Source organism: Sinocyclocheilus rhinocerous, unplaced genomic scaffold, assembly GCF_001515625.1.
Source record: "Sinocyclocheilus rhinocerous isolate Xijiao unplaced genomic scaffold, SAMN03320098_v1.1 scaffold520, whole genome shotgun sequence".
In the NCBI taxonomy this organism is placed as follows: Eukaryota; Metazoa; Chordata; class Actinopteri; order Cypriniformes; family Cyprinidae; genus Sinocyclocheilus; species Sinocyclocheilus rhinocerous.
Window position 1 is genome coordinate 138,895 of NW_015666539.1, and position 23,177 is coordinate 162,071.

Consider the following 23,177-nt stretch of genomic DNA (forward strand, 5'->3'; position numbering starts at 1 on the left):
ATATATATATACTGTATGTGTGTGTGTATATATATATTATTTAAATTAAGCTGGAATATAATTAGTAGATGAAAAATGTAAAAAATGTTAGAACTGAACTTAACTGAACTTAAGTACTAAAATGAAATAAAAAAAGAAAGCTAAACAGAAATATGAAAAACTAATAAAAATGACAAAAGCACAACAAAAAAGTACAAACTTTACTTTATTTTACATTCTTTATTAATCCTTCACAGGACATTGTTACAATAGCAGCAGTCACGTTCAGACCTTACACACAGACAACAACAATCTATCTACCTGTCTGTGTCTACATTCCTAAAATCAAACAAAAGATATTTACATAAAACATACTACACTCCAAAATATATTAACAAAAACAAACTATTCCCAAAACTGATAATACAACAACAAATAACATTTAAACTGAAAACACTATAATATGCTATAATAATGATACTAAAAATAAAATAATAAAAACAAAAAAGTTGAAACACAAAAACAAATCAATAAAAAGTATTATTAAATATAACTAAGACAAAGATACACACAGTTATTGCACATTAAAAAACCTAATGGCAGCAGGCAGGAACGACTTACGATGCCGTTCAGTCTCGCATTTTGGTAGAATCACCCTGCCACTGAAAGTGCTGTACTGAAACACTTTTAAGGCATGTAGTGGGTGCATGTCATTGTTCATAATAGCTTTTATTTTTCTCAGCATCCTCACCTTCGCCACCTGTTCCACTCAATCCTGTGTGATGCCAGTGATGGAGCTTGCCTTTTTAATTCGTTTATTTAGTCTGTTCCTGTCTGATGTATGTGCTCCCACCCTCCAGCACACCACCCTAAAGAAGAGAGCACTGGCCACAACAGTCTTATGGAAGGTGCACAGCAGAGGTTGACAAATATTAAAAGATCACAGCCTTCTTAAAAAGTACAGCCTCCATGTGGCTCGACCAGTCCAGTTTGTTAACCAGCTGTACTTTGACGTACTTATAGTTGGAAATTAGATAGATCCACATCCGTTCACAGAATGGAAACTTGATCTAGTTTGAGCCCCGTCCTCCTAAAGTCAATGACCATTTCTTTGGTCTTAGAGATGTTAAGCCTCAGGTGATTATTATTACACCAGCCCACATAGTCCCTAATTGTACTCCTGTATTCTTCCTCACAACCATCCCTGATGCAGCCCACAACAGCTGAGTCATCCTAATATTTCTGAAGAAAACAGGTTTTAGAGTTGTATTGAAAGTCAGATGTATACAGACTAAACAGAAAAGGAGACAGAACGGTTCCCTGTGGGGCCCCTGTACTACACAGTACAGTACTTCGCACATACTTTGGTCTGGCAGTTAAATAGTCAATCACCCAGGAAACATGCTGCAACTCCACCTGCACCACCTCCTCATCTTCTCACCCGGCAAGTTCAGCTGGATGGTGTTGAATGCACTTGAGAAATCAAAGAACATAATTCTTACAATTGCACTAGGGTTATCCAGATGTGCATAGACCCTCTGAATCATGTAGATGAGAGCGTCGTCCATACTGATATTAGGCAAGTATGCAGACTGTAGAGGGTCAGTGAATGTACACACTTTGGGCCTGATGTAGGAGAGGACCAGTTTCTCGAGTGTCTTCATTATGTGAGAGGTGAGGGCGGGGTCTGTAATCCTTGATGTCTGTTGGATGTTTCCATTTGGGAACGAGGACCAGGCACTATGTTTTCCACAAAGAAGGAATCCTCTGCAACCGCAGGCTCAGATTGAACAGATGAGAGAAAATTTCACACAGCTGACTGGAGCAGGCTTTTAGAAGTTTGGGGCTAATTCCATCAGTCCCAGCCGCCTTTCCTTGCTTTAGTCTGTCCAGTTCCCTCTAAATCTGGAGTGAGGTGAATATTAAAGGTGCAGCTGATGGTGAGGGGGGAAACATTAACCACCGGCGCCAGATGGGAGGTGGTGGGAAAGTCAAATCTGTTGAAAAACATATTTAGATCATCAACAAGGACTTGGTCTCCAACGAGCAGTGATTCCCCCTTCTGCTCAAGGCCCATGGTTTTTCTCATTCCAGCCCAGACCTGTTTCGACCCATCCTGCTCCAACTGTTGTTCCAGTTTATATACTATAGATTTGCTTCCCTTCCTTAATTTTTACCTTCAATTCACGTTGCATTTCTTTTGCTTTAACCATGTCCCCAGTCCTGAAGGCCTTTTCCTTCAGATTTAACAGTGCTTTCAGGCTTCTGGTTACCCACATTTTTTTATTGGAATAACACTGAATCACTCAGCTGGGTGTATAGATATCTGTACAAAACTTAATGTATTCTGTTACACAGTCAGTAAGACCATCAATATCATCCCCATAGGACTCTCAGAAGGCATCCCAGTCAGTTTTTTTCCAGGCAACCGTGCAAAGATTCTATGGATTCATGGGACCAGTATTCTACTGTTCTGGTGGTGACAGGCATTCTTTTCACAACAGGAGTATAAGTATGGGATAGATAAGCTAATCTGTGGTCAGAAAACTTGAGGGGTGGCAGGGCAGAGCATTTATAGGTTTCTTTAACATTAGAATATAAGAGATCAAGTGTTTTGTTTTCTCTTGTAGGGTAGTCAATGAAGTGTTTAAACGTGGGCAGAAAGTTAGAGAAGGAGGAGGCATGGTTAAAATCACCGGATATAAAAATGAAAGAGTCTGGATATTTAGCTTGTAATCTCGTAACAGTAGTCTGCAACAAATCACAGGGTGTTTCTGCATGGGCAGATGGAGGAATGTAAACAACAATAGCAATCACAACAGAGAACTCCCTCGGTAAATAATACAGTGTCAGACTAACTGCTAAGAGTTCAGTGTCCTTGTTGCATATTTGTTCCTTAATAGTAATGTGTCCAGGGTTACACCACTTGTTATTTATGATAAAAGCAAGCCCCCCGCTTCTTCACTTACCAGTAACTTTGTGGAATCAGAAAGTATACTGGGAGAGCAGCGTAACTTTGGTGTCCCTGTCTGCACAAATTATCCGGAACTTCAGAAGCCATTGATACTTATGATGGAATTGGGAATACAGTCTCTTAGCCACGTTTCACAAAAACACAAAAGGATGCTCTCCCAGTATACTTCCTGATTCCTGACAATGGCCTCAAGTTCCCCCATCTTATTCTTTAAACTTAAACTATAATTAAAATTAAAACTATATATATATTTGTATATATAATATGTTATTATTGTAGTATTTTTATTTTACTTTAATTTGTATACTTTCACTTTTCATTTTATAGTTTAAGTTTTAGTAATTTTGCTATGTGCTTTTGTCATTTTATGTATGTGAACATCTGGCACATATGAAAATACATTGATAAAAATAAAATATAATAGTTTTGTGATGGGGCCATTGAAGATGTTGGCAGGACATGAATTTGAGCAGCAGAATAAACCCTTACAGTTAATTTAATTTAATTTTTTTGCAAATTTGCTTAATGTGTATATATGGCTTGTAGGACATGAGGAATCTACGATTTGTGCACAAGGAGCCTGAGGACTCACTAAAGAAATCAGTGTTTGAGGTTCTGATGAAGTTTGCTTTTCCAGTGTCAAACAACATGGTGAGAAACATAAATAGACAGAGAGTGTATATTAACACAGCATAAAATATATTTTATATACCTAATTTAACTGATTTAGCCTCAGCCTAAAATTAATTAGTATCACTCTCTATGTCTCCTCCCCTTCTCTTTGTCTAGTCTCTCTTTGCATTTGAGTATAAACAGGTGTTTCCTGAGAATGGATGGAGGGTGTATGATCCCCTGGCTGAATACAAGAGACAGGTACAGTGTGTTTATTCATTTGTTTGTTTTTGAGTTACAAGGTGATAATATACAGTCATCCGATATTTATTGCAAAATAAATCCTTTTAGGGTAATCAGGACTCTAATGTGAAGCACAGGTGGCTTTTATCACCCTGAAGGGGTTTGTTTTGCAATAATGATTTTATTATTCAACATTTCATTATGAATGTTTAATTTTATTACCTAGTATTTATATAATACACTGAACAAAATTATAAACGCAACACTTTTGTTTTTGCCCCCATTTTTCATGAGCTGAACTCAAAGATCTAAGACTTTTTCTATATACACAAAAGGCCTATTTCTCTCAAATATTGTTCACAAATCTGTCTAAATCTGTGTTAGTGAGCACTTCTCCTTTGCCAAGATAATCCATCCACCTCACAGGTGAGGCATATCAAGATGCTGATTAGACAGAATGATTATTGCACAGGTGTGCCTTAGGCTGCCCACAATAAAAGGCCACTCTAAAATGTGCAGTTTTACTGTATTGGGGGGGTCCGAAAACCAGTCAGTATCAGGTGTGACCACCATTTGCCTCACGCAGTGCAAAACATTTCCTTCACATAGAGTTGATCAGGTTGTTGATTGTGGCCTGTGGAATGCGTTTATAATTTTGTTCAGTATAATACATGTATTATCAAAAAAATAATAGAATCATTTAAATATTAACAATTTTATTATTTGAAAAGAATGAGACTGGACATAGTGTTACAAGAGAGGATATAGTTTGTCTGGGACAACAATCATTTAAACAGTTTAGCATCATTTTACAAATATATTTAAATGCAGAATGCTGTTATTAGCTACTAAGAATCGAGTATCTGTGAGTCATGTTTTAAATACAAGTGTGTGTGTGTGTAGGGTCTTCCAAAAGAGAGCTGGAGGATCTCCAAAGTAAATGATCGCTATGAGCTATGTGATTCATACCCAGCAGCTCTAGTTGTCCCAGTAACCATTACTGATGAGGAACTGCGACGTGTCTCCAGCTTTAGGGCCAAAGGACGCATTCCGGTCAGTGTCATGAGACGTTTCTGAATCATCACACGTCAGTCTGTGTGTGCACAATTATTCGTCCTCGGGCCTCACCACTGAAGCTATTGGCTTGCCCTGGTTTAGGTGCTATCATGGATTCACCCAGAGAGCCAGGCCGCAGTGGTTCGTGCCAGTCAACCGATGGTGGGCCAGAACGGTCGCCGCTGCAAAGAAGATGAAAAGCTCCTTCAGGCCATTATGGATGCAAACGCCCAATCACACAAAATGTTCATATTCGATGCCAGACCAAGTGTGAATGCTGCAGCTAACAAGGTAAACATGCACTTTCTTTTTAAGTGTCTGTTTTAAATGAAAGGGAAACTTTGAAAGCCTGTGTCCATGTGTATTTTAGATGAAAGGAGGTGGATATGAGAGTGAAGATGCTTATCAGAATGCTGAACTGGTGTTTCTGGATATTCACAACATTCATGTAATGCGTGAGTCTCTACGGAAACTGAAGGAGGTTGTCTATCCCAACATTGAGGACTCTCATTGGCTTTCCAATCTCGAGTCCACCCACTGGCTGGAGCATATTAAGGTGAGACGAGATTGATCACGTTAATCACCTTTCTCGAATGTTAAGAAACATGATGATGATGAAGTTGGCACTGATTGTGTGGTGTGTGTGTGTGTGTGTGTGTGTGATAGTTGATTCTGGCAGGATCTTTAAGGATAGCTGATAAGGTGGAGTCTGGGAAAACCTCAGTGGTGGTTCATTGCAGTGACGGCTGGGACAGAACTCCTCAGCTGACCTCACTGGCCCTGATAATGCTGGACTCTCACTACAGAACCATACGAGGCTTTCAGATACTGCTGGAAAAAGAGTGGCTCAGCTTCGGTCACCGCTTCCAACAGGTCAGTCATCCAGTTGTAGTCTACGTGATACAGCAACAAACAGGACTGTAAGGGGATAAAAGGTTTGCTGTATCCCAACTTGCTTATTTGTTAACTCATTCACTATTCCCTTAATAATGACTGCTTTATAGTGTCCTATATAAGTGCACTGTGTCTACACTGGGCACATACCATTATATTGATAGATCAGGCCCAGTTCTACGGGGGTGCTAAGCACCCTCAAACGAAATCAATAGCACCATCAGTTAATGCTGTAATAATGGCATTTCATTGAAGATTTGGCAAACTATCCAGTGCTTTATGGTTTGCGCTCTGGAGATTGGTTTCCATTTCAACATCTTTTGCAGCATTGAGCAATGTAGCCAATCACAGACATATTTGTTGATTTCTGGAACCCAACAGCCAATCAGACGCATTTAAGTTAGAATACACTCACTGCTCAAATCACCGCAGTTTTTGTTCAGGTGTTGCGTTCAGCACGAAACATCTCATTATAACAAAGTGTAGACTCGATGTAAATAAGAGATTCATTATGCAGCATAGAGAACTTCATTGATTATAACGTAACTTTGTGAGATTGCGATGAACAAAGATAAGTGACAGCTTTTAGTGATTATAAAGGGAACACTCTTGCGCCATTGCAATGGACTGAGAAAATAGTTTATATATATATATATAATATATAATATATAATATGTAATATCTAGTTATACACTTTACCATCACAGGAATAAATTATATTTGAACATATTTTAAAATACAAATAAAAAAATGCAGCCTTGGTGAGCATAAGAGACCTCTTTTAAAAATATAAAAAAATCTTACTGACTTCATACTTTTGAACAATAGTGTAATACAGCAGTGTCAAGTATTGGATTTTTTTTTTTTAGTGTTATTATATCATGTTTTGCAATTATTTTAAGTCAATTTGTTCATTATGAATAAATGATTCTTTTTGTGAATATAGAGAGTGGGTCATGGTGATAAGAATCACACAGATGCAGATCGCTCTCCGATCTTCCTGCAGTTCATTGACTGTGTCTGGCAGATGACAAGACAGGTGAGTGCAAAACACCCCAGAGTTACCAGAGCAACACCTGCCTGCCTCTTCAGTGTATTTTCTATGTCTGTGTCTGTATAAGTAATAAATATTTGTCTGTTTGTAGTTTCCTGCAGCTTTCGAATTCAATGAGTATTTCCTCTTAACAATACTGGATCACCTCTACAGCTGCCTTTTTGGCACATTTCTGTGTAACAGTGAGCAGCAAAGACTCAAAGAGGTAAGAGAGAGAATGGCCATGGGCATAAATGTTTGTACACTTTGTATGCATCTCATTTGCACAGTAAGTTTGAAAATTAGCCTTTATTGGATCAGAATGTAATTTGGCAGATGCTTTTATCTAAAGCAACTTACAGTAAATGATCCTTTGTCATTGTTAAATTATAAATTCGTGTGAGACTTGTGTTTATTTATAAGATGCTTATATGAGTGTGTGTAGGTCTAAGGGACTGTCTGTTTTTGTGTTTAGGAAGTCCCAAAGCACACGGTGTCTTTATGGTCATTTGTGAACAGTCAGCTAGAGGAGTTTGTGAATCCACTGTACGTGCATTATGCTTCCCATGTGCTCTTCCCCACCGTCGGTATACGACACCTCCAGCTCTGGGTCACCTACTACATACGCTGGAATCCTCGCATGCGACCACAGGTACACTCCAGGTTTTAATGGATGTGTAGGTGTGGAAATTGTCAGGTTTATTATCTGACTCTGCTAGCTAAAGTTTGCTCACATTCGTCTTATATTTAAAAGACATTTCATTTGGGCTTTTCACACCGCACTTAAACCCCAAGTTATTGTCGTTCTAAACCCTGCGGGTAAAGTTTTGTTTCACACTTGTAATTTAGAAGCGGGGTTAGCACCTCTTTTACCCGGAGTTGTGAAACCCTGCTTGAACATTCATGGAAACACAGTGAGTTGTATAAACAGTTTTCAGCGTTTGAGGGGGAAAATGTCGAATGGTGATGGGAAAACGTGAACTGGAATGAAGACGACACTTTAATTCTTGCCTTTAAAGTCCACCCAAAAAGTCAGTTCAGGAAAAACTAGACCGTATTGGACTGCATTTGTCCAATCAATGCCACTGACACCACAAATAAGAACACTGACATGGGGTTTAGGAATGTACAGTGTCAACTTATGAATACCCAGGATTAATGGTTAACCCAATGAAAAATATGAGCAATGTAAAACTTGAATCATGGTAACCCAGAATTACATTTACCCAGGGTTTAGAATGACACAGGGTTAACTATTTCAAATGTGAAAAGCCCTGTTGTGTACTGAGGTTGTTACTAAAAAAAAAGTATCTAGAGTTTTTTTTTTTGTGTGAATAAATATTACTTAAGCGCATAATTAGTGATGTAATTATATTATCCATCAACTAAACATCTGACATTTTAGTTATCATTTTAAGAACTTGTGTGTTTTAAAATGGCTTGTGCTATCTGTTTTGTTTGAAAGTCTCAGTTTGATGAACAATGTGTTTTAGGAGCCTGTCCATCAGCGCTACAAAGAGTTGCTAGCAAAACGGGCAGAGCTTCAGAAGAGGGTGGAAGAGCTGCAGCGCGAGGCGGCCAATCGTACGGCCTCGTCAACCTCTGAGAGGGCAGGGTCTCCTACACGCTCCATCACACCTGTGCAAACCTTCGTATAAGCGCTTTACCGTTTTAAGGAATGTAGATCCCCACACACTGTGTGAGCGTGTCACATGGTTCTCATGTTACTTGCAGTGATGCACAACTGATGTAAATTCACACACTAACATTCACCTCACTGCTACCAGCTGGCTGGATGGAAGAAGCTTTTAATCACTAAAACGGTTTGATACTAGTATTATATTAATACATTTATTAAGACTATTGAAGCATTAATACATATTAGAAACATTAGGGCTTGTACTGTATGAGCTGTATGTAGTAGAACTCTGTGACTGAGCATCACATGACCAAAGTATTGTGATGTCACTGGGATTCTACCTGCATCATCTTGATGCAGAGGGAAGTTGAGGCCAGTTTTTTCAGCCTCAGGGTTTTGCATACAGACTTGTCTTTACTTGAAATTCCAAACTTTCTTGCACTTGTTTAAAATGACACTATGTAACGACCTATAATCTAACTTTTGCTTATACATTAACATTGTTGACAAATAAAGTGTTGACATTAATTCAGTTGGGAGTTGTCCACAGCAATAAAACATCTCTAGTACCTGGACCTAGATAATAGATGGTGTTTCGTTCATGTGGGGATGTTTACATTTAGTATGTGTAGTTGTACAGTCTGAGTATAGCAGGATACAACATGTAATTGAATATTGGAAATATTAAATACATGTAATGCATCACATACTTAAAAAAATTCACAAAGCACCGAAGCTGAGCTACAATCTTTTATCTTTTAATCTATAGTGACTGAGAAAACGTCTTAACCCCAAACAGTACAGACTGTTTATTTACACATCACATTCAGTTACATTTTTGAAATGGCTCAAAATATTGGCGAACAAGTGCTTGATATAAAAACCATAAAAGTACATAAATACAAGACTATTTACAGTATTTATGTTGGTTTTAATTGCTCTCTGTAGCTGTGAGCTACCAGCCCTCCTCTGAACTTCACCACTTGCCCCTCTTGCTCCAGTCTTTAGGAGTGAAATGCAGGCATTTGGGATCAATACGGAGGTGGCGTTTCTGCATGGCACGCTCGTGACCTTCCACTATGTCCTCAGACAAGGTGAGGATATATTGACCCTGCAATGGAGAAGAGCAAAACCAATCTGAATTAGCAAAGAATATGACTAATGTTGTCTGACTTTCAACCGCAAAATAATTCCATTTGAGAGCTTAAATAAAGAAAGGTGCATTCTGCTTTCACTGAAAGTGATTTTTTTACCTTATAATAATTGATGAGGTTGAGGTATTGAAGAGTTGATATCACATCCTCTTTCTTGACACTTGTGATCTCGCTAATTTCACTAAAAACAACAAAGGCAAGAACACTGCTAGAAAACTGCCTACAAAGTATTTCCTTAGTACAATAAAAACAGTGGGCACATACTTGATGGTGATCTGTGGCCGCTCTCCATTCTCTGATTTGAGGTCCATGAGTATCTCCAGAATGGTCTGGGACCAGTATGAACGGTAGGAGAGCAGGCCCAAATCAGACAGAGGTTTCTCTGGGGTGCCTGTCTTTCCTTCCACCTTTGAGAGCTCATAACCTTGGAGACGAGATGTGACGTGAAACAGGGCCCACAACATTCAGGGCTTATTATATTAAATAACATTGTGGCATAAATTATTGACTGAAAATCTAAAAATTGAGCAAAAATGTTGCCTAACTCAATTTAACTAGTCCTGAGAACTGTAAAATTACTCACTGAACTCAATTAGTAGTTTGCCATAGCCTCTTCTCTGATAAGGTGGTAAGGTCAGGATACAGGCCACATTATAGTCTTCTGTTGATTCCTTCTCCTTTAATGAAAGAGAAAAAAAAGACATTTAATATAGTGGCCTCAAAGACCATTTGGACACTTTAGAGACTATCAAACCAAGAGGCGTTCATTTTTTTAGGAAATATAGTACACGCAAATGTTTGAAGGATTAAACGGCATAAAACAACAGATGCCAGCAGATAAAGAATATACCTTTGAGAAGTAGCCAACGATATGGAAACCCTTAGAGTCATACTCTGTCATAACATAGAAGAGGAAAGGATCGGTGTCGTAGTACAGGGTCTTATGGTCCAGGAAGCATTTGGCCAATAAGCACAAATTTTGGGAATATGCCTGTGCAGTGAAAGAGCATCAAAGATTTAAAAGACCATCAAGAGACCACAAAGATGTATAGTACGTGCAACAACAGGCGCACTGGACCCTATTAGTGCAAGTAAAACAAAAAAAGTGTCCAAACAGCAACATTTAAATATTCTTTATTATGTTTAGCCACTTTATAACAACATAGTTTTTTGAGTTATTTGTGTCAAATCACTAATCCAAACTCTAATTTTGTCATCTGCCTCTTATTACACACCTTGTTTTTTCTGCCATCTATTTCGAAAAAGGAGATGGTTCCTTTGCGGTAGATCTCATTTCCTGGTGGATGCCGAAGGTTGCATTTCGTCTTTAAAAGTTACAGGAGGAGTAATAATTGTATTAAATGTAATACCAATTATACACAAAATATGTGTAACTATAACATGTTTTTAAGGATGTAGTCACATTTACCATTGCAAATTTTCAATAGGAATCCGTGCAATCAAGAGTTCTGCATGAGGGTGAAAATGTTCCCCAAGCAGATTTTGCTGGTGTTCAAGTTGGTCACACAAATTCGCTGCGTTGACCAAATTAAATGTGACTTCAGTGTGTGATGTGCCTCATGCATAGCTTTACTACTGACAATGGAAAATGCCTGTTTAATTTTGCTTATGTGACCACACCTTAGGCCTAAAGTCTTCAAACTAGTCTTACCAGGTGTCTTTGAAGACATTTGAGGCTCTTGAGGTATTTGAGACAGAATTCACAGAGGTAGAGAATGAGCAAAGAGGTGAGCTCCTGTGGGTATGGAGAGAAGTACCAAGGCTTCAATCTGTGCCGGCCCAGCTCAATACAGTCTATGTTCTTCATTCGCGTCACAATGTCATCATGACTGCGGTCTGACACCAAACTACCAGTCATGCGTGGGGCAGATGGGATTCCATCTGAACTGTCCTGAGAGTCCTGAGATAAGAGTAGAGTCAACGAGAATAATATGAACCATCAAAACATGTGAATGTGAATGTCCTTCATATTTAAAACATGTTTGTGGGTTTTGTGTAAACGTTTTTTTTAATGGCAGGTTTATCTGATTTCTTTCCAAAAATATTACGTATTCAGTGCAATGGACTCTATTATTTCATTTACAGAATCCTATCTAGAACCTGATTCTTTAACAGCCATAAGCCTCCATTCTGACAAGACACTCAAACCAAAGCAAAAGCAATGGGAAGTAAAGGAGCCGGACCTCTCCTGGCAGCAAATAGATGGTGGAGCAGCGAGGGCTGTTATTCTGGAACATCTTTACCATCTAAAAAAACACAAGGGGTTGCAAAGCTTTGGGAAATTTAAATGGAGTAAGGGGAGTCATAGTAGAGCAGAAAGCAGAATTTCATTGGAAAACATCTGTTTTTTTGGTTGGTCATTTAGTTTTGGTTGGAACGCAGTTCTCACTCTGCTCTCACTAGTAGTCAGTGTTGGATTCTAATATAACTGTTTGCATAGCACAGAACTTGTATAACACAATATTTCACCTATATAATTATAGTACTATAATAATAGTATAGCAAAGTACCTTCATGAGATAAAAAGAATAGAAGTGCCCTAAAATGCCACAATCCTAATTTTAATAGATGCTGAACATCTTACAGGACCATTGTCATGGTATATTCATGACATGTTGATTTTGAGAATGAGCATTTTTATCTGCAGGACATACCTCGTCTGTCCCTCCACAACTTTTTCTTTTTCTCCCAGGCGGAGGAGGAATAAGATGACGCTGGATGGAGGTTGTGCCATTCTTCCAGGAGGAAGAAGCAAAGGAAATAAAGAAAGGTTTGATTTTTAAAATGATATTTAAAAAAATACTATATACTTAATAAAAAAAAAATTTTTTTTAAAAATATATATATAGAAGAGACAAACTATTCTCGAATTGTTTCTTACTGTAGTGAGAGAGGTGAGTGGTTCATGCTCATCTCTGGATTTAATGCTGAAAGAGGAATCTCTCATTGTTGGATAGACAGAGGCCTGACTCGCCTCCGCAGAACTAGGAAGTGAAGGCACTGGAGTCGCTGCGGTCACTTGTGTTGCCAAAGAAACTGACTCTGCTTTCCTTTTCTGTAAGATCAAACAGAAACAGGACAGCTAGTTTTCTCTGCATAAAAAGTGAGTGCAACGTTCTTTAAAAGGTACTAAAATCCATCATACCTAAAAACAACCATGAGTAAACTTCTGCCACTTACCTCATGAAATAAATAAGGAGTCATAAGAATGTTCTGATTAATGTGGTCTGGCTGTATTAGGAGATTTTACATACAGTTTGCAAAATGAATAGACTTGCTTTAGGAGTAACAAAACATCTTTTTTTAGTTCCCTGTGCAATAAATACTAAAAATATAGCTAGTATTTTAGATGTACATTATAACTTTGCATCTTTCAAAGATTGAATCTTATGTAATTCCTTTTACAATGCTATAATTATTTAGCAATAAATATCTTTAATTTACACATCACATAAAAGGTTCTAAATGCTATGTGCCGTTTAAATCGAGACGAGGCAAAAACTGCATCCCTCACACTGTTTGAAAAGTGTATAATGAGCTTATTCAAATTAGTCTTTAATTCAGCCCATTCATCATAAACTCTTGCTGTGCAGATTGATTGGCAAAAAAGAATGGGCAGGGATCGTCTGTACCGGTGTGGGGAGGGTTTTGCCTCTTGAAGTAGCTGAAGCAGACTGAACATGGAGATCTAGACTCTTCTTCTAAATTTGAACAGAAAGTGAGAGACTGAACAGGATACAAATTTGAAAACAGCTGGATATGACATACTGTATATCTCTGCCACTGAAGTGGGGGAGTGCTGTTTCTACGTCTAGAGTCACAGGGCGAAGAGTGGATTCTCTTACCACGTCTCTCTCTGGGGAGCTCGGCCTAGACCCAGGCAGGCCATCCTTCATGGGAGTCTTTGCCTCCTTCTTGGGAAATTGGAGCTTCTTAATATCCAGCCGGTCTGGAGTAACCCACTCATCCAGGCGCTTATTGACTTCCAACAAACAAAAAATTTAGTTTTTTTTCCCTTTGAAATTAAAGGCTGCATAAAGGGAATCATGTAATGAGGTAAGTGACCAAATTATTTACCAAAGACCAAAGCTAATAATTAATACTCACAGTCAATATAGTGGACATAGTAAAGCTTTTTCCCATGGATGTCTTTGACACTGAGAATTTCAGCCAAAGCTATGAAGGGACAAAATTATGAATCACTTTTGGTCAAGCAAACAGTTATATCCTTAAATATCTACTTATATATATATATATATATATTTTTTTTTTTTTATACTTATATTCACATGTAGCTACTTTTGTACACATGAGCGTTGAGTAATGCAGAGAGAAGCTGCTAGGGTTATGTGTACATTCTATACGCTGCTGTCAGGCTGATACTTACGCCATTCGTCTTCATTTTCTTGATTTTTTCGCAGCACGGGAAGTCGACAGCCCTCGGTAATCTCAACCTATGAGGACATAACGCGATTATAAATGACATCGAACAACAAAGACTGAACAAATGTCATTTAAATAGCCACTAAAACTACATAAGAACCAACTGTCTGTTTACTTACCGAGTGATCCGCCATCTTTTTTTATCAGGCGCACACAAAAGTGCGTTACAGAACGCGAGTCGCGTTGATTTTGCATGGAGTGACGCACTAACTGATCTATTATTTAAAAAATTATTTTAGCAGTATGGCTATCTTCTTCTTATTCGGTTTTATGGCGGGTAGCACCAATGTTTAGTATAGCTATCATTTTTTTCTGTAGTATTTATATAGTAATATAGTAATTCATATAGTAATTTAAATGTTTGTCGATTTACATGTAGAACAGTGTAGAAAAAGTGTCAGGAGCAAATACTAAATACAGTGAGGCTAACTGCGATGAAATGTGGTGATAAATTGAATTAGATATTTAGATGAAAATCTTTATAAAAACGAATAGTTTTTATATGTTTCGTTGTGGCATTTGCTGTCCAATGTCCAGTTTGAAAGATTGAAAAGTAAGTAAATTATGTAAAATTAAAAATAATAATAATAAAAATCAGGTATTCTATGTTTAGTTTAGTTACTACAGAATGTGCATTTCTTACAAATAGTTTGGATATGCATCATGTTCATGTGAGAGCCTAGAAAGTGAACACTAAGTGCAGTGAGCAGAGTACCCTTTAACTACAAGAACACAATCCTTATGACAATTATGGTTAAAATAGTTGTGGGTAAAATACTAAAAAAAAGAGTGTATAATAGTGTTATCTAACTATTTATTGGAATCTGACATATATGCCTGCTGAAATTTTTTTTTTTTCTTGTTTATCTTTTCTGTTCTTTTTACAGCTCTAAGTAACTTAAATGGGGATTATCCTGCTGGAAATCACTAGTAATCATATTAAAGATTCCTTGAATATCACCACTGTAATTCGTACAACTGTAATTATACAATTACTAAAATTATTTCTAGAATACAACTACGTTCTCTACATTCCTCATGGGGGCTATAGCTTCTGATATACACCATTCTGACACTAAGTGCAGTGAGCAGAGTACCCTTTAACTACAAAAACACAATCCTTACGACAATTATGGTTAAAATAGTTGTGGGTAAAATACTAAAAAAAAAGAGTGTATAATAGTGTTATCTAACTATTTATTGGAATCTGACATATATGCCTGCTGAAATTTTTTTTTTTTCTTGTTCATCTTTTCTGTTCTTTTTACAGCTCTAAGTAACTTAAATGGGGATTATCCTGCTGGAAATCACTAGTAATCATATTAAAGATTCCTTGAATATCACCACTGTAATTCGTACAACTGTAATTATACAATTACTAAAATTATTTCTAGAATACAACTACGTTCTCTACATTCCTCATGGGGGCTATAGCTTCTGATATACACCATTCTGTCACCTTTTCTGTTTAGTTTTGCTCTAGAGACTCTAAAAGGAAAATTCACATTTCCCGTCTGAGCCATAATGGAGCCCATTACAGTCGTACTCTTTCTAGTGATGTCCGGTTCGCGAACGAATCGTTCGATTTAACCGGTTCTTCTTAGTGAACCGGTTGAACCAGTTCACCAAATCGGACTGAATCATTTGAAACGGTTCGCGTCTCCAGTAAGCATTAATCCACAAATTACTTAAGTTATTCACTTTTTTAACATGGCTGACACTCCCTCTGAGTCGAAATAAACCAATATCCAGGAGTAATTAATTTGTGAACCGGTTTTTTCAACCGGTTTATTGAATCGAACTGTCCGAAAGAACCGGTTCGCGGAAAAGAACCGAACTTCCCATCACTAACTCTTTCCACTCTTTCCAGTTTCACACGAATGCACAAGAAAGGGTGAGATCTTTACATCACAAACACGTCACAAATAAACAATGCGTAGTTTTTTAGAGAGGCGGGACGAGCTCTTTGATTGGTGCAGATTTTTCAAACCCATTGTTCCCGCCCATCGGCGCTGGCACCTGATTGGCTGTTGAGTCTTTCCTTTGTAGTCACAGGTCGCATCCGGTTCGTGCGCCGACGACTGAGATCCAAAAAGGAGAAAGCAAAAATTCTCACCAGGAGCCGAAATACGGAGAAATGAAATCAGTTTTTTAGTTATTCTTTTTACGTATTAGTTTATATGATGTTCAAATCATGAGTTTAAGACACTGATGTTTTTATAATAGTATTCGCAGAGCAGTTTTAAATGGTTGGATCCATTTTATTTATCGGGATTAAGTGCCGTTTTAATTGGGATTGAATCTGCTCAGGTCTCAATTTATCGCACGTGTTAAAGGTCGTCTGCGCGTAAGTGTGTTTATATTTGATCAGTAGCGGTAACTGTGTGTTTGTGGGGTTGGTGATGGCCACATCGGCCCTGTACGCCTGCACCAAGTGTAACCAGCGGTTCCCGTTTGAGGAGTTGTCGCAGGGCCAGCAGCTCTGCAAGGTGAGAGCGCACATGCACGTACTGTTTACATGCGTCTAAAGAGTCTGGAGTAAATGTATGTGTCCTAGCGAGTTGTGTACGCGTTAATTGTGAACTACAGAAGCATTCAGACATTATGTTTAAGCTAATACACCACTGCTGGTGTTTTAACCCGTTTATGTTTTAAAATACAGTCCACCAGTCATACATGTAATTGTAATAAGCTGCACTGCCCTTGTTAGATTCTATGTGACCTGTATGTATACACCTACATACACAGAACACTCATCTAAGCACCATACTTGAGGAATCACATTTAAAGTTAATCCCGTGTCATTGGTATTTTCTTCCTCGCAGGAGTGTCGGATCGCACACCCTATAGTGAAATGCACCTACTGCAGGTCAGAGTTTCAGCAGGAGAGGTACGACAGATACACAACCAGGGATGGGAAAATAATTATTTGCCCACCAGCCACATTGGCTCGTAAAACATCTGTTCTAATGGAAATCTTTTCTTTTTCTCAGCAAAACCAACACTATCTGTAAGAAATGTGCACAGAATGTCAAACAGTTTGGGACGGTAAGTTCTCATGACAGTATGTATCTTCAAATAACTGGAAATCCCACGGATGTGTGCGCTAACGCATATTTTTGTTTTGTTTTTTTTCAGCCGAAGCCATGTCAGTACTGTAACATTATTGCTGCATTCATTGGGACCAAATGTCAGCGCTGCACCAACTCTGAGAAGAAGTACGGCCCTCCACAGACCTGCGAACAGTGCAAGCAGCAGTGTGCCTTCGACAGGAAGGACGAGGGAAGGAGAAAGGTGACCAATCACTCATGCACTTCTTATTCAGTCTTATTGCTCATCCACACACTCTGGCTGTGTTCACTCACACTGTACGTGTGTGATGTGATTCACTCCGCTCTGACAGATTGGAGAGTCACTGTTTTCAGATTTCAACACATTGAAAGCAAGAGCTTAGAGTTCTGTTCAGCATCAAACGCTCAATCATGTCTGTCATTAATTACTGGACAAGTTGCATACAACTGCTGTTGGTTTAGGAACAACACAGAGCTGAATCATTAAAGCTCACTCTTCCCACTGATCAGCCAGCTTTACTGATTTATTATCAGCAAGGTATTGCATTGTTTGTGTATAGTGGAATAGTAGTGGAAACGCTTGACATTATGTCTGTAAGGCAGTAAAAATATGAGATAATTATTTTTTTTTTTTTGTAGGACAACCTGTTTGAAAACATAATTCAAATGCAAATCCATTTGGCGATGCTAGTGGTGCAGAAATTCTCTTCACCTTTAAAAGATTCACACCATGTAGATGTTATGCTCGCATCCTGAATTTGATTGTAGCCCACAGCTGCAGTTTTGACTTTATGCAAGCAACCAAGACAGCACTGTTTTTTGTTTTTGTTTTTTTTCATTTAGCACTATTCTTTGTCTTGATTTTCTGTTGTAATGGGAGAATTGAAAATGACAGTGCTTTATGGCAAGCCGTTTTAGCTTAAAATATGCCCAGCGTTACTCGTCGTAATTGTATTTTTACTAGTAACAATTCAATTAGAGAGCTCTACAATTAAATTCTTACTAGTAACAATGCCAATTAGAGAGCTCTCTAAATCTATTTTTACTAGTAACAATTATAATTAGAGAGCTCTCTAATTCAATTATTACTAATAAAAATTGCATTAAAGAGCTCTGTAATTGTAATTCTTATTAGTAGGAATTGAATTGTAGAGCTCTCTAATTGAATTCTTACTAGTAAGAATGTAATTGCAGAGATTTCTAATTCAATTAGAGAGCTCTCTAATTCAATTGTTACTAGTAAGAATTGAATTAGAGAGCTCTCTAATCATAATTGTTACTAATAAGAACTGAATTGCAGAGCTCTCTAATTGTAATTGTAACTAGTAACAATTGATTTAGAGAGCTCTCTAATTGGCATTGTTACTAGTAAGAATTTAACCGTAGAGCTCTCTAATTGAATTGTTACTAGTAAAAATGCAATTACGACTAGTAACGCTGGGAATATTTTAAGCTAAAACGGCTTGCCATAGTGCTGAATATCTGAGATGTGCTGAAAATCTGAGAAGAACACTAAAAGCCCAGGTATACTTCACTTTCCGTTCCATCTCACACATAGCCACGTCCTCACAGATTTCAAATGATACTCAATCGCGTATGGACGAGTTCGACACATGCACAGTACCAGCTAGTAGACTCGTTCTGTCCCAACATTTACCTCGCTCCTGCGCTGTTGTATGCGGACTGTCCACACAGTCACAAAAATTAGGCTGCGTGCGTACACTTTTAATTATTAAAATTGCATCACGTGGACAGTGCGTGGACCGTTGCATACTTTGGGCTTTAGCTGAACTTTTGCAGCACCCGTTTGCTCACCCAAAAATGAAAATTCTGTCATTAACACACCCTCAAGTTGTTCCAAACCAAAGAAGATATTTTGAAAAATGTTGGCAACCAAACAGTTGCCGTTAGCCATTGACTTCCATATAATTTTTTTTCCACACTATGGAAGTCAATGGCTACCGGCAACTGTTTGGTTACCAACTTTCTTAAAAATATGTTCTTTTGTTTTCAACAGAAGAAAGAAACTCCTACAGTTTTGGAACAACTTGAGGGTGAGTAAATAATGACAGAAAAAATCTATAAAAATAAGAATTAATTCAAAACATGAAATACTATAATATTGTATAAATAATACTAAAATAAGACTGAGCACACTTAATGCAGATGTCAATTCTATCTTTCTGCAGGTGGATGGGAAGCTCTTGTGTTGGCTCTGCACACTCTCATATCGCCGTGTTCTACAAAAAACGAAAGAGCAGCGGAAAGGCCTTGGCTCTTCCCACTCTAACTCCTCTTCCCTCAGTGAGAAAGAACATCAGAGACACCATCATCACCATCAGCACCACAGACATGGAAGTTCGCATCACAAGTAAGCATGAATTATATAATACAGATACAAGCAACCAAAGTGCATCGGAGTCCGGTCACAAGAATACAGACTTGTGTATTGAAATGCCTTACAAAAATGCTGTCCCGTGGATGTGTGTTACAGAATAAGTGGTACTTTAAGTCCAGAGCAGGATCAGGGACTGTGGAAGCAGAGGTGAGATGCATCTTTTTTTACATACACATAGGTGGCATGCCATTTGTATTTGACTGTAGTTTAATATTTAGGATGACCAGTGTGTTTTGTCCATGCTGTGAGACTGTGTTAAGGTGTATTGACTCTAATTTGCTTCTCTTGTGTAGCATTCAGAAGGAAACGCCAAAGAAAAAACCCAAACTAGAGACAAAGCCATCCAATGGAGACAGGTATTTACTTCTCACTGTAATCGTCTCTCTATCTGTCTGTCTCTGTCCATCCAGACTGGCTGACACATTCTCTCCTTAAATATTAAACGCATTTTTTTTTCTTCTTTCCCTCCAGTAGTTCAATCACTCAGTCGATGGATTCTGGAGGCACGGATAACTTCATCTTGATCAGTCAACTGAAAGAGGAAGTGATGTCATTGAAGCGCATGCTCCAGCAGAGAGACCAGACCATCCTTGAGAAAGACAGGAAGGTAACTTGTGATGTTACTTCCTGGCTTTGGTGCAACATGCACATGGAATGTTCACATTTTGTAGCTGCAGCTCTTTCGGGCTACAGTAGGACTCACTGAATCAGAATCATGTGATTCAAACAGTCCTCATATTTTCATAAAGGATATTTCATAAACTCTGAAAGCAGATGCTGAAAATAGTACATAGATATTGATGGATGCATAAATGTGTTGATTAACACATTAATAGACTTGTCTCTCTGAGCTCCATTCCGTTGTCTGATCAGCCACTCACTTCACAGTCCATTTCCTGCCGGATGTCATAATTATGCTCAAATGCTTGAGCTGTTATTAGAAGTCCATAAGTAAAAGTAGGGATGTAACGATATGAAAATTTCTTATCACGATTATAGTGACCAAAATTATCACGTATTATCACGGTATTGTTAAAATGTGCTGGAGATGTTCAAAAAGTACTGACACATAAATCACTTCACCAAGTTTTATATTTAAAAATCAACACGACAAATAAAATGACTTTTTGTTTGCATAATCACTAAAACAATAACATTACCAATGATGTTCAAATTTTAAATGACATCTTGACTGACAACAGTTTAATAGCATGTTGAAATAGCTAATGTAAATGTTCAAATAAAGCTTTGAAAAAGTTTCATAAAAAGGTAAACCTCACATTTCGGCCTTTAAATAAAGAAAAGATATAAGTCAAAATTATGATTGTTTAATAAATGATTATATGTATTTTATCTGATCCATAAATAATTCTAGATAACTTATCTGAATTGTTTAAATGTGTAGAATCCACATAAGCGTAAAGATATAAAGATTTCATTGATGTGGATTTAGGTTTGCATTTGTGTGACAATTGTCTTTTGACAACTTTGGAAAAATGAATATTTTGAAAAGATTATTTCATAACTTTGTTTACTGTTCCAGCTGACGGAGCTGAAAGCAGACTTTCAGTATCAGGAGTCAAATATGCGGGTGAAGATGAACAACATGGAGAAAGCGCACAAAGAGGCCATGGAACAACAACAGGTCACTTACACAGTACACTCTTCATCACACGTTATAATTCATAATTCAAGTGGTAATAAGAACAAGTCAGCAATATTTTTTTATTATTTTCATGCTGTGGGAAATGTCTGTTAGTGTTTTGATGAGCACTTTGAGAAATTACTGTTCTTAATTTTGTGGTTGCTTTGATTTGTTTTTAGTGTTTTTGAAAGAAGTCTCTTATGCTCACCAAGACTACATTGTTCAAAAATACAGTAAAATTACTAATATTGTGAAATAATATTACTATTTTAAATAACAGATTTCTATTTGAATATGTTTTAAAATGTAATGTATTTGTTTGATGGTAAAGCTGAATTTTCAGCAGCCATTACTCCAGTCTTCAGTATCACGTCCTCATAAATCATTCTAATATGCTGATTTGCTGCTCAAGAAACATTTATATAAACAGTTTTGTTGCTTAATATTTTTGTGGAAACCACAATTCTTTTTTTTTTTTTTTTTGGTTCTTTGAATAGAAAGTTAAAAAACAGCATTTGTTTGAAACTTATCAATTCAATTTTGATAAATTTCATGCATTCTTGCAGTAGTAAGTATATATTTCTTTAAAAAAAAAATCTTACTGAGTGCAAACTTTTCAACTATAGACCCTTTTTGTGTCGACGTCACAGGAGGCAAAACAAAGGAATAACTGGAGGCGGCTAATACAAACCAGCATAGAGTCGGCTACATTAGGAGCTTAAAATGTCATCTTTAAATGTCAGAATCGATGGATTACAGGCTCCAATTTGAAGTTTTATCACATACCTGCTGCCATTGCCAGACAAAAAAGCGATGACAGCTGTAATAAAACGAGCGGACTGAACAGAAACGACCATCAAAAACGCTCGCGTTTGCAGCGCACATTTAATATCAGTTAAGGTTATATTCACACCAGGAAAGTCCGCTAGTTCACTTGCTTTGGTCCGGACCAAATACAATGTTTATTTTGTTTGTTTGGTGTGGTTCGCTTTCACACTGCCCTTTTCGCAAGTGAACCAGAAATCGTAAACAAAACCACACGTGTGCTAAGGTCATCCATTCATTGGACAGAAATTCTCAAGCAGGGAAAACAGGAAGTGCAAAACAGGCTAATCATGGAGATCTTTCATAGAGCAATTTTTATTATTTTACTGATTTGGTGTTATCACATAATAATGCAATATGAAGAAACTTATGAGCATCATATGAGACAATGTCATACGATGTTGTAAGTACGACTTGCCGAAAATAAAATCTATAGATAAAATACTTAAAGCATATCACAGTGCTAGTTTAAACATTTAACCTAGATAAATGTGCACTATTAGGCGCATATCCAATCGTTTGTGCGGAGAGTGGAAGCTGAAGCGTGCTTCAGGACATCAGTGGAAACAAATGCGCTGTCATTTTTGCTCATACAGGTAAGAATAATACATCATTCGGAACTGTAAAGGGTCTATTTGTGTGCACTCACAATATCAACAAAACGTTGTGCTTTTGTCAAATAAAGAAAACAAATAGGATGCGCTTGCCATCTCGGTGTTGAACAGGAGCGCTTCACAAAAATGAACCAATAACGAATATTTTCCTTACAGATGATGAATATATCTATAGAAAGCTTTAAATGACCACAAAACGAAATAATTCAAATCCAAAAAAACTCTTTCATTATGTAATCCGTAAAGATGCATTTCTTTTCGCGTCCATGATGAGATGGCGAGTCAGTATCATCAATTTCATCTTTGGGACACTGACTCAGAAAACACTAGTTAATTAATAAATAATTCAAAAATCTTCTTATTAGTTTCCCCCAACATATTCAGCGTGCTCACGTCATGTTTCTGTGTGCCATGGTCACAAAAAAAAATCATCATTTGCATGCATTTTTAAGCATTGTGGTTTAAAAACAAGTGATTTAAGCCATTGAAACGCAAACAACAGCACTACATGCGCGAGCTGTATGTTTCTGAGCGCAATTTCTGCAAGTGGGTCGGATCGAGGTCGGGTCATATTCA

The 23,177-nt window shown here is 37.6% G+C and overlaps 3 protein-coding genes across 4 annotated transcripts in view; 2 read left to right on the plus strand and 1 right to left on the minus strand.

Annotated features, from left to right (window-relative positions):
- Nucleotides 1-9,226, plus strand: part of mtmr2 (myotubularin related protein 2) — a 10,773-nt gene extending 1,547 nt beyond the window's left edge. Inside the window, exons 7-16 of the mRNA XM_016543980.1 lie at nt 3,500-3,604; nt 3,743-3,826; nt 4,712-4,861; nt 4,967-5,155; nt 5,235-5,420; nt 5,531-5,737; nt 6,705-6,797; nt 6,904-7,017; nt 7,267-7,443; nt 8,285-9,226. Coding sequence (XP_016399466.1) covers nt 3,500-3,604; nt 3,743-3,826; nt 4,712-4,861; nt 4,967-5,155; nt 5,235-5,420; nt 5,531-5,737; nt 6,705-6,797; nt 6,904-7,017; nt 7,267-7,443; nt 8,285-8,449 — 1,470 coding nt within the window. The 3' untranslated portion in view covers nt 8,450-9,226. The remainder of the gene's footprint in view (nt 1-3,499; nt 3,605-3,742; nt 3,827-4,711; nt 4,862-4,966; nt 5,156-5,234; nt 5,421-5,530; nt 5,738-6,704; nt 6,798-6,903; nt 7,018-7,266; nt 7,444-8,284) is intronic.
- Nucleotides 9,227-9,298: 72 nt separating this feature from the next.
- kat5a (K(lysine) acetyltransferase 5a) lies at nt 9,299-14,261 on the minus strand. Of its 2 annotated transcripts, XM_016543981.1 has the most exons (15): nt 14,168-14,261; nt 13,993-14,059; nt 13,713-13,781; nt 13,451-13,587; nt 13,238-13,306; nt 12,487-12,660; nt 12,260-12,340; nt 11,789-11,851; nt 11,257-11,505; nt 10,820-10,909; nt 10,435-10,575; nt 10,168-10,261; nt 9,849-10,008; nt 9,684-9,765; nt 9,299-9,541 (listed from the first exon to the last, which is right to left on the minus strand). In XM_016543981.1, the coding sequence occupies exons 1-15, from the start codon at nt 14,180-14,182 to the stop codon at nt 9,407-9,409; spliced, it is 1,626 nt and encodes a 541-aa protein (XP_016399467.1). In that variant the 5' UTR covers nt 14,183-14,261; the 3' UTR covers nt 9,299-9,406. The 2 variants fall into 2 exon arrangements, with proteins under 2 accessions (XP_016399467.1, XP_016399468.1); XM_016543982.1 differs by lacking the exon at nt 13,238-13,306.
- A 1,823-nt stretch (nt 14,262-16,084) lies between these two features.
- The window catches only part of fam76b (family with sequence similarity 76 member B), a 15,435-nt gene continuing 8,342 nt past the window's right edge, over nt 16,085-23,177 (plus strand). The window contains exons 1-9 of the mRNA XM_016543983.1: nt 16,085-16,537; nt 16,874-16,938; nt 17,042-17,096; nt 17,187-17,342; nt 19,309-19,490; nt 19,614-19,664; nt 19,811-19,873; nt 19,989-20,124; nt 21,061-21,162. Coding sequence (XP_016399469.1) covers nt 16,451-16,537; nt 16,874-16,938; nt 17,042-17,096; nt 17,187-17,342; nt 19,309-19,490; nt 19,614-19,664; nt 19,811-19,873; nt 19,989-20,124; nt 21,061-21,162 — 897 coding nt within the window. The 5' untranslated portion in view covers nt 16,085-16,450. The remainder of the gene's footprint in view (nt 16,538-16,873; nt 16,939-17,041; nt 17,097-17,186; nt 17,343-19,308; nt 19,491-19,613; nt 19,665-19,810; nt 19,874-19,988; nt 20,125-21,060; nt 21,163-23,177) is intronic.